General features: G+C 42.7%; 1 protein-coding gene across 1 annotated transcript; it reads left to right on the forward strand.

The window, feature by feature from the left end:
• The first annotated feature begins 6,237 nt into the window (after positions 1-6,237).
• On the forward strand, positions 6,238-6,891 carry LOC122320351. Its single transcript, XM_043208544.1, has one exon. The coding sequence runs from the start codon at positions 6,238-6,240 to the stop codon at positions 6,889-6,891; it is 654 nt and encodes a 217-aa protein (XP_043064479.1).
• The last annotated feature ends 5,035 nt before the right edge of the window (positions 6,892-11,926 follow it).

The following is an 11,926-nucleotide window of genomic DNA, read 5'->3' on the forward strand; positions in this document are numbered from 1 at the left end:
TTAACCAAAAACCAACACGACAAAGTTAGGCAACCAAATACGTGAACTGGCGTGAAAGCATAAGAAAGACTGTGGGCTTGGCGGCCTTCTCCCTGCTAAACATTATCGGTCATAACCAATGCTTCAGAGGATGAACAGCCAAAACCTGGAAACAACCCAAACCCCCAAAAATGAAGTAAAGTCGGCTGTATTAAGGGATATCTGGACTGCTTTTTAATCAGCAGTTTCATCCTGCTCCATCTCATGTGGAGGAGAAGACGAGATGCATGGGAAATGCGACAGGTTGTCGAAATATTTAAGACGACCGAAAACGGTCTTACTCCTAAGGGGGGAGTAGTTATCACTACTGAGGGGTAACAAACAGTCGGTAGAAATCTTGGGTGATTCTTGGATCTTAGATGCCGACTCAGCATACCCGTCTTTGGGGGCCGTGCCTAGGTCCCATTGGTTCCCGGTAGGGTGAGTTTTGCTCATTTTGCGATCGTCAGCATTTTCCGACTAAGCTCCCTTTTTCGTACACCTTAGTTCCTTAGTTCTGTTTTATAATTATTTGAATAAAGAGCACTTAGCTCTATAAACTTTACTCCGGCTATCGCCGTCATATTATTTGCATTCGGCCACTGAGCTTAAGGCCAGGGGTATAGGGGGCAGTCACCCTCTCAACATAAACTACTAACTGCCTTTTCTTACTTTTTGCAATTATTTGTGATTTTTATATTTCATTATGCATGCAATTCTAGCTGTACTATATCGTACATACTATAAGTGCCGAGAATTGAAAGCGAGGTGAAATTTTTTTCAGCACTAGACAATCGACAAATATGTTTAATTTTTTGTCATAATATGCTTTCAATTTTTGGCACAAATCCCTTTGGTTCTTCGTACGGATCTTTTAATCCAGCTGCCACTTCCCTCTTGCAAATCGAACAATCGCAGGGTATCCTACGTCAGTGGCAGCAATGTCGAATTAGAGTGTTTGCATTTCGCGAGCGCTGTTGCTAGCTGTTGTTTTTTTTTAATTAAAAAAAACTCTACACGTCGCTGGCAACTTTGTAATTTACATGAAATGTTCTAGTTTTTGTGCTATTTATAAATCAAGAAAAATCACATGTACTTGTTGATTATGTGTCACTGTCACTTTAAAAAATTTGTTGCCTTTAAATAATTAATTTAGTCAACCCGGGGCGCCATGAAAATTTGGAATAGTTTTTCTAAATTTTAAACAAAGACCGAAAACTGTGGGTGGCTAATTAATTTATTTCTTGCCGAAACGAAACGAAAAATATGTACGTGCGCTCGAATAGACTCAATTTCAACGATTATATTCTTTTTCACAACCATACTTAAGCCTAGCTTACCGAAGGTTGGCGAAGACGGGGCGAACTCGCAGAGAGCGAACGAAAGCTTTATTGCGCTTCCGGCCCTAAACTAATTTACACTAGAATTCGAAATTCAACTTCATAATAATCTATTCCATTCAATTTAATTCTAACAAATACAAAAATCAAAAACTTGCTTCAGCCAACAGGTCCCTTTGAACAAGTGCAAACTAAGTTAGGTAATCCAATCTGATTTGGCCCAAAAAAAAGTTTTTTTTTAACCTCACCAACTACCATAACCATTAAACATAACATAGTCATTGTGTTCAATTTATTATTTTTTTTTTGGTTGGAATCAATTTCATATGTAGCTTGATCTTGCCGGAAATATTAATGTGAGCTAAAAGTTTCCTCTGTAGAATCTTCCCTAAATCGTGTCCATTTTATAAGGGTTTCTGGAGATCGATACAGAAATATTAGTTTTCCATATAAGTCCTCCTCTAGTCGATACTCCTGCGTCTCTCGAACTAAATAAATATCATTGCACAGTTTTAAAACTCTATCGACGTATGGTAAATCTTCAAACATAATGCGCCTATGATTATTTGCAATAAGGGACCTTATAAGCCTGGAAACAACATAGACAAATGTTGTATAGAGTCCAATTATCCTGAAATGTTAAAATATATTGTTTAAAGATGAAATGCAAAATATTAGGAATGACATACCCTGTTTTTTCTAAAAAGCTCATAGCAGATGGAAAAGATTTATCGTTAAAAACATAAAAGACGATTCCATTTTTACAGTTACTTAGTGGTAGTGAAGACAAAATATCCGCGTGAAACTTATCGTCGCAATAATCATACATTTCCCACCATTCCTGGTTGTCGTCATACTTCTTTAGTAATATAATAGGGCGGGTAAACTTTCCTATTAATAAAAAATAAGGGTCGTTATGTAATACCACACAAAAAGCATAAAATGAATATGTGAAATTTTTATAATGTTATCAATTTTAGATTTCTTAAGAATATCGGTAGAGTGAGTTATACAAATGGAATATAGCTGCGATGGGCAGCCTTTAGCAGTTTGGATTGAAAACTGAATTACTTATGATCAGATTCTATCTTAAACTATCATTCAGCGCATAGGCTTAGATTCGCGTAGGTGTAATAAAGTTAGTAAGTAAGCGAAGATTGTTTTGTAGGTATTACCAGGCGCCTTGTACTGGTTGTGGCTCGAAGTTGGCTGTGAGTGCAAGGTATTGGGTTTAAGTTCATAGAACCGGGACCTTTGTTCGTCGTCATTTGGTCTATTCACAATAATTAGGGGCTCCGAATTATTGTGGATAGACTTCAAATCTTATAAAAATGGGATTTGAGTATGATTAGATGTATCGTTTATGACGAAGGATAATGTTTTTGTTTTTGTTTACCTAGGTTGTGATGCCCGATCCAAAACCTGTTGTAGATATTATCTGCCTCCCACGAATTCCTCAGCTTTAGCTTTTATTATTTTCAATTTTTTAATTTAACCGGTTGGTCAATATATCGCAGTATAACAAAGCCGTCGTTAGAATTTCAAAATTAGTGGTGCAGCGTCCAATGATGAATGGGTTATTTGGTCTTGGCATTACAACATTGAATTATTCCGTTTGAGGCAAAGTCGATAATTAATATGTGAAGAACTCATGCTACTGGTGGACACTTTCTGCATTGTGTAATTATCTGTGGACTAGTTTTGGGGCATGTTTCCAAAAACTGAATGCATTCAGGTTTTATCGTCGTAGTTGTGTGAGATTTTTCGTTGTGGGTTGCCCAATGGTGTATATACCATCCTCCTCTCCAAGAACCACAGCACGCTTTTTAGTATCTGAACTTTTGTGCATCTTTTGTATCCCTTACTTTTTATGACTATAATTTTTATCTGTGCTTTATGTTTGTGACCAGACTGCAACATTTGTATTGGTAGCTCTGTTTGTGTCCCGCCAACTGTCGGGAATTTCAGATACTTTTCAAAAGTTCTGATTTTTGTCGTGAAACCGTCTGTCTTTATTAAACTCAGTTATAATGATTAGGATGCGCCATTTTGGTGTTTATTTAGGCATTCTTTTCCCAAAGAAGAATCATTGTATATTCCTCATATAGCTGACATCTGGTAATCTCGTGATATAATCGTTCCAGCGTTCTCGTAAATCTCGAGGAAGTGTTTCGTCCCACTCTAATGGCGAGGAAACTCCAGCAGTGCGTTCAATACTAACACTCCAGACGTCCTTCAAAATTGCTTTGGCAGTTGTGATAACTGGCACAATAAATCCTAATGGATCGTACAACCGGGCCACTGTGGATAGTAATGCTCGTTAAGTAAATTCTTGACTGATTTTGAATTTTATATGAAAGCCATAAAAATCTCTTTAAGGATGCCAATACAAACCAAGTGTTTTTATTGAATCATGATTGCCAACTTCTAAAATTGTTGAATTCGACATATGTTCTTGCGCAATGTTAACCAGCAAGTCAGGATGATTCGATGCCCATTTCCTGGGACACATGCCAGCTGATTGAAGTGCAGCAATTAGATCCTCTCGAATTTTAATAGCTCCATCAACGGTGTCATGACCACTTTGAACGGCGTCAACATATATTTCTTTTTGCAGTACATGTTGTGCCAATTGATATCTCACACTTTCATCCTGAGCTAACTGATGCATAATCCTGATGGTCGTATATGGAGCCGACGCAGTGCCAAAGGTCACGGTAATTAAACAATATTCCTGAATTTGATCCTGTTCGTTTCGCCAAAAAATCCGTTGAAACTGGGCATCATCCGGGTGCATGTCTATGCATCGGTACATTTTTTGGATGTCTGCCGCAAAAACGTGTCGATGCATGCGCCAGTTTAGTATGACTCCACCAAGATCATTCTGCAACGCGGGGCCTGTACAAAGGACATCGTTGAGAGAACGGCCATTGGAAGTTTTGCAAGACACATCATAGACCAAGCGTAATTTGGTGGTGGTACTCTGCTCCTTTAGTACAGCGTGATGAGGCAGAGTGCATGTCGCAAAACCGACCTGCCCCAATGGCGTGTGAGTCCGATGTTGCTCCTCAGTGCTTGCAGCTTCATAGATTTGGTTGAGATCAAAATACTCTTGAATGACTTACTTCTCGCAGGGCCGATCATTCAGCAAAAAATCTTTAACATATTGCTTCGCTTCAGATTCTTTAAAGTAGCTCTTTGTGGAAACATCTGCAAGATGTACCGCTGCTTACGTGTTTCGTACCCGGATGATTTTTTGCAGTGCATCGTTTGGCTAGAAAACTCATCGGATGAGTTGAGTGTTTACAAACTAAACACGGTGACCTATGGAACAAAGCCAGCTGCTTTCTTGGCTAAAGGAGCCATGCATCAGCTTTCTTATGATGAAGAGGAATCGCTTCCAATTGGAGCAGAGATTGTTCGTAGAGATTTCTATGTCGATGATTTAATTTCTGGGGGCGAAACGATTGAAGAGGTGAAAGAAATTCGTCGTCAGGTAAAGAATCTATTGTCGTGAGGACATTTTCCAATCCGCAAATGCATTGGCATTTCGCGGAAATGCGTCGATATCGTCAGGTCATAGAGTCACCAAACGAATCGCATTGTCAACTATAGCCAAATTTTATGATCCACTCGGTTTAATAACGCCAATTGTTACTAAATCTAAAATCTTCTTGCAATCTCTATGGAAGTCTAATGTGGATTGGGATGACTTATTGCCAGAGCCCATTCTTTCGTCATGGGGGGGAGTTGACCTCTCAGTTGTCGATCGTCCAAAACTTACAATTTCCACGATTCGTAACGCGTCCGCAAGCGACCATCCAGTTGCATGGATTCTGCGATGCTAGCACATCAGCTTATGGAGCTTGCCTATATTTGCGGTCGAAGGACAATGAAGGCACAAAAGCTTATCTACTCTGCGCCAAGTCGAGAGGCCCCGTTGAAGGCCTTAACAATTCCAAGATTGGAGCTTTCAGCAGCACTTCTATTGGCAGAGCTTATCGTAAGCGTCAAGGAAACCATAGATCTCGATTGTGCCTTTCATTGCTGGTCGGACCCATCTATCGTATTGGCGTGGATTCGGCAACCTCCGAGGGAGTTCAACGTTTTTGTATCCAACCGGATCGCAAAAATTCAGGAGACGAAAGGAATGTCCTGGCATTATGTTCCGACTAACCGCAATCCGGCGGATGTCGTGTCGCGAGGCTGTACCCCTAAAGAATTGCTGGAGCATTCTCTTTGGGCTAATTGACCTCCATTTCTTTTGCAAAACTCACCGGAATGGCCTTCCCTGCTAGATGTAGCAAAGGATCTTCAAGAGCGTCGTTCCGCGACTCTAATTGGAACCGTGTGCGTTGACATTTCTGTTAACTACAAATTCCTTAACTCGTTTGATAAGTTGCAGCGTGTATTTGCGTACGTGTATCGATTTATTTCGAATTGCAGGTCCAAGCCTTTACCTTCAAATGGACATCTTTCCGATGAGGGGACCGTACTTCTTCTAAGGAACATCCAGCAGATTCACTAAGCCAAGGAGTATGGATTTCTTAGCCAGAGCAAGCCGTGTAAGCAGAAGAGCAAACTGATTTCGCTGAGGCCAATTCTTGGCACCGATAGATTACTTCGCGTTGGTGGAAGACTTCAAAATGCAAACTTGGACTATTATATGAAGCATCCGATATTGCTTCCCAAGGACCATCCAGTCACTAAAGCAATTATCGTGTATTTCCATAAAAAATACATGCACGCAGGATCGCAGGCGTTGCTTGCCACATTACGACAAAGGTATTGGCCGATTGGAGGTCGGAAGTTCGTGGCTAGCGTCATCAACAAATGCGTTAGATGCTTTCGGATGAGGCCTGTGACTTGGGAGCACGTCATGGGTAATCTTCCAGCGAATCGAGTTCAACCTAACCCATCATTTCATACGACAGGAGTCGACTATTGTGGGCCATTCTATCATAAAGCAGAGTCCCGGAACAATGCACCGCACAAGTGCTACATCGCCGTCTTTGTCTGCTTTTCCACGAAGGCCGCTCACTTGAAAGTCGTCCAGGACCTCACCACAGATTCCTTCATAGCAGCTCTGAGAAGGTTCATCAGCCTTAGAGGCAGTCCGCGAACTATCTGGAATGATAATGCGACTAACTTTGTCGGCGCCAAGAGCGAGTTAGGCGAGCTGAAGGAAATATTTTTGAGCGAGCAACATATAGCTTCGAAAGCTTCTTCGTGCCTAGCTGACGGGATAGATTGGAAGTTCATACCTCCGCGTGCCCCACACTTCGGTGGTCTATGGGAGGCCGCTGTCAAATCGGCCAAGTTTCACTTCTACAAAGTCGTCGGTCCATCCATCTTATCCCTCGATGAATTGAGAACTCTTGCCTACGAGATTTCTGCTATCCTTAACTCATGTCCCCTCTGTCCAATTTCAAAAAACGCTGAAAGCCTTGAAGTGCTAACGCCGGAAAAACTCGTTGTTTGGTCCAGCCCAAACAACTTAAATAACATCGCTTCTGTTTTCCTAACATCATAACTAAAAACTATTGTAACTGCCCTGCGAGGCAAACTCTCTTAAATTCGCTTGCCCTGCGAGGCAATTCTCTTAACCATCGCTTGTTCTTCGCTTATCATTTATCACTTCTTACTTCTTCGTTAAGCTCATGCAGCTGCATTGCATCGGCATTGCCAAAAATAGTCATCATCTGTCGTTGTTAGCTAACAGTCTTTAATAGTTGTCGTCGTTATCAAGATCGTTGCTAGATCGTTGCATTTAACGCTCAAACCAATTTGGGTTTGTCTGCGCATTCTTTCGTATTATTTTGTCGCCGCCCTTGTGCCGCTAAATAAACTCTTGTACTTAATAAACATAAGTGAAATAATTGAAACAAAACTTGTTATAATTTCCGTTGGAGCTAATTAAATACACTTTTATAAACCTAAAATAAATCTTTGTGTTATCTTGCCAAAAATAGTTAGTGAAAAAGCTCGCTAACTCAACATTTTGGAGGCCCCGGCGAGATAATCACAAATATTCAAAGTGAATTAATTATAAATTAATACAAGTCTTGCAACTTGTAATTCGCTGTAATTCGGAGGTCGTTGGCCGAGTGACATTTTGCCCTCTGTGCAAGTCGCGCTTGCGGTATTATCGGATGTTTTTTCTTCCTTTTGTGCTACGTTCGTTTGGTTAAATACAGGGTGTCTTGCCTTAGGTGAAACATGTCGGTCGAAGACAAAACCCTTTCGCCACAAACTCAAGCTACCTTTTTTAAGCTTAAAGCCGAATCAATTTGGCAACGAGCCGAAACAATAAATAAGCAATTAACAGTGGAAATGCTTAGAGGCATGTGTGACAATGATCTTAGTGTGCGAGAAGACCTTGTGAACAAATTAAGTGATTGTTTTTGCCTGGCTCATGACAACTTAGAAAAGGAAGACTACAATGAAATCGGGAGCCCATTACGCGATAATTTCGAAGAGCTTATAGCCACCCTAAAGGTCCGCATCCGTGCAGAAATTCGCAAACGCAATTCGACTGTGCCTTTATCGTCAACATTCCGCGCGGAAGATCCATTTTCGTCTCACTCGATTTTCGTAACTCAAAAATCTCGATTGCCGGACCTTAAGCTCCCAACATTTAGTGGCGGCTACACTCAATGGGCCGATTTCCATGCTATGTTTTCGACGATCATCGACAAGGATCCTGGACTCTCGAACATCGAAAAACTGCAACACCTGCGCTCCTGCCTCAAGGATGCGGCCCTCGACACCATAAAATCACTGGAAATCTCTGACAGCAACTACCGTATCGCTCTTGATGTATTAAATAACAGATTTAATAACAAACGCATTGTTTTTCAGGCACATGTTGCACAAATCTTTGGCCTAAAGACGATCGAAGCTGGGTCAGTTGGCAAGCTAAGAGAACTTTCTGATAAGCTTATCAGTCACATGCGGGCTCTTCAAGCATTAGGCGATCAAGAGCAAATTGCAAATTGCTTCATTGTTCAAGCCTTGGTGCAAAAGCTGGATCCACCTACCCAAGCCAAGTGGGAGGAGTCGTGCTCTGTTGACAGAATACCATCGTGGGAGGAGTTTTCGAAGTTTCTGGAAAGACGTTGCCAGACGCTAGAAAATGTGGAGCTTGCCATGGCTACCCATTCATCCAGCCACTCATCTGGAAGGCAAAATCGTTCTAGCATGGCCCTACTAGCTGCCAGTCCATCACGATGCCGATTCTGCAGCGATAGTGGCCACTCCATATATACATGCACGAGATTTGGTAATCTTTCCCCAGTACTAAGACTGAAGGAAGTAAAGAAGATGTCGCTGTGCATAAATTGCCTTAAAGACGGGCACCAATTGCGCTCGTGCAATTCTAGCGGCTGCAGAAAATGTGGATCTAAGCATCACACATTGCTTCATTTGGGAGACGCACCATTTCCAACGTCATCTGCAATGCCATCGCCAGCTCAGCCTGCGCCGGCCCCAGCTAATACAGCTCAAGGTTCTTCCAATCAGTACTCACTCGCTTGCACGCTGCCCTCTGACTCAGCTTCTTCCTCTTTCGAAGGACCTCAACTTTGCAACTTTGTGCTCTTGGCAACTGCTAATGTTTTTATTAAAAACAGAGCTGGTAGTCTAATACCTTCTCGTGCCATACTCGACTCAGGTTCGCAAGTTCACATTATAACATCAAGATTCGTACACCTTCTTCAGCTTAAAAGGATTAAATCTGCTGCTGCTGTATCTGGTCTTGGAGATTCTAGCTTCAAAACTACAGGATATGCTGTCCAGTTGAGTTTATCATCCAACTCTACCAATTACTCTGCAAGTATTGAAGCCGTGGTTGCATCCTCCATTGTCAACGACCAACCTGACTTCAATTTCGACTCATCGCCATGGAACATCCCGTCGAATCTACCATTGGCTGACCCAGATTTCAATAAATCGAAGAGGATCGACCTTCTCATAGGAGCAAGTTTGTTCTATGATTTGTTATGTATCGGACAAATCAAGCTTGGCCCTCATCTTCCCATGCTTCAAAAGACTCGACTTGGATGGGTTGTTTCTGGTGGCACGGCACAAACTTGCCACACTCTCGTTGCCTCTCAATCTATTTCAGATAAAATACCAGAGCTTGAAGATCGAGTTGATGATCTTCTACAGCGATTTTGGGAATTAGAATCCTGTCCTTTGGAAAGCTCAAAATTCACCAAAGAAGAAACGGAATGCGATGACCATTTCCAAAACACCTTCTTTCGACTACCCACTGGTGAATACGAAGTTCAGCTACCGAAAACTGGAAAAATCGATGGACTTGGAGAGTCATACCAACAAGCATTTCGCCGTTTCCTCAACTTGGAGCGAAAATTGGAACGCCGTCCTGATGTCAAGGAACAATACTCGAAATTCATAAAGGAGTATCTGGAACTCAATCATATGTCGCTTGTACCTCCAGAGGATAGAATGCACTGCAGATTCTTCCTCCCGCATCATTGCGTATTTAAACAGGATAGCACGACCACCAAACTGCGTGTCGTATTCGATGGATCAGCAGCTTCATCATCTGGAATTTCGTTGAATGACGTGTTGATGGCAGGACCTACCATACAGGCTAAGCTCTTCAATGTGTTAATCCGTTTTCGTACCTTTGCAGTTGCTCTCACTGGAGATATTGGAAAAATGTATCGCTGCGTTCGAATAGCCAAGTCAGACAGCTATTTGCAATGCATTCTTTGGCGCGGTTCTGATCAGGATGACATCAGCATCTACAAGTTGGACACCGTAACATACGGTACCAAACCCGCTGCTTTCCTATCAGTTCGAGCGATGCATCAGTTGGCCATGGATGAGCAGTCGACATATCCTGTAGGGTCTCAAATCGTCAAACGTGATTTTTATGTTGATGACTTAATCACTGGAGGCAGTTCCATTGAAGAAGTCGAGGAGATTCTTCACCAAACAAAGGATCTGCTATCGAAAGGCCACTTCATGCTTCGAAAGTGGTGTTCCAATGTCCCAGTCGTTCTCGAAAATGTTCCAGAAAAGGAGAAGGAATCATTCCTGAAGTTTCACGATGGAAGCGACATAACCAAAACTCTCGGATTGGCTTGGGATCCTGCATCAGATGTCCTTCTTTTCTCGTACTTGCCTACGCAGTCTACAATCAAGCCAAACAAACGTTCTGTGCTTTCGACAATATCAAGATTTTATGACCCGCTTGGACTCATAAGCCCGGTCATAACCAAAGCCAAAATCTTCCTACAGGAGCTCTGGAAGGAGAAGCTACACTGGGATGAAAGCTTGCCGGAATCTTTAAGCTCAACCTGGTCCAGTATATGCCTTCAGTTTCGCAGCGTGGAAAGAACGACATTTCCCAGATTTGCACTACTACCAAAAGGATCAATCGAGATTCATGGGTTTTGCGATGCTAGCATGTCCGCCTATGGAGCATGCGTATATATTGTATCCAGATCTGCTGACAAATCCACTGCTCAACTATTGTGCTCCAAGTCTCGAGTAGCACCCTTAAAGACTCTGTCGATTCCGAAGCTTGAACTGTGCGGAGCGCTTCTATTGGCCAATCTTCTGAGCGAGCTTAAAAAAATGGATACATTTTCAGGTCCATACTTCTGCTGGTGCGATTCAACCGTAGTCCTAGCTTGGCTGAATAGTGAGTCATCCCGATTCATAACTTTCGTTGCTAACAGAGTAGCAACCATCCAAAGACTGTCTGCCGGAATGGAATGGCTTCACATACCTACTACACTAAATCCTGCTGATATCATATCCAGAGGAGCCTTACCCATGGAATTGAACGCATCCGATCTCTGGTTTCATGGACCTTCGTTCTTGCTGCTACCGCGATCCAGCTGGCCGCCATCCCCTGCCCAAGAGCAGTGCTTCCTGGAGCTGCGCAAGGCAACGTGTCTGGTCTTGACGTCACCGATTGATCTGACATCTACGTGCAAGTTTGAAAATTCATTTCCTGCCATGTAGCGAATTTTCGCATGCATATACAAATTCTTGTTTCGACTTAGATCACCCACTCTGACTGTTTCAGATTTACAGAATGGTACACGCCTCCTAGTTCGAGCTGTGAAGCGAGCCACCATGTCGGCTGACTTAAAAGCAATTCAGGCCAACCATGTCCTGAAGCCATCAAATTGCTTGTCATCGCTGTCCCCATTCGTCGACGATTTTGGTCTTCTACGAGTCGGAGGTAGACTGTCAAACTCAAGTCTGCCCTTTGACTCTCGTCATCCAATGATCCTGCCCAGGAAGCATCCAATAACTTCGGCTATCATCAAGCACTTCCACGAAGAAAGCCTTCACGCAGGACCTCGTACATTGCTGGCCAGAATCAGACTCCACTATTGGCCCATCGGGGGGAGAAGAACAGTCGCTGCTGTGGTCACCAAGTGCATTCGCTGTTGTCGTGCTCGGCCACGTACACTTCAGCATGTTATGGCAGACCTGACAAAGGATCGCGTGGATTCTTGCAAGGCCTTCACTGTCACTGGAGTGGATTACTGCGGCCCATTCCTGTATAAGCCTGAGGGACG

The sequence above is a fragment of the Drosophila ficusphila genome, unplaced genomic scaffold (assembly GCF_018152265.1).
Source record: "Drosophila ficusphila isolate 14025-0441.05 unplaced genomic scaffold, ASM1815226v1 contig_470, whole genome shotgun sequence".
Lineage (NCBI taxonomy): Eukaryota > Metazoa > Arthropoda > Insecta > Diptera > Drosophilidae > Drosophila > Drosophila ficusphila.

Coding starts and splice junctions, on each gene's coding strand:
- LOC122320351 (XM_043208544.1), top strand. CDS start 6,238: ATGGGTAATCTTCCAGCGAATCGAGTTCAACCTAACCCATCATTTCAT.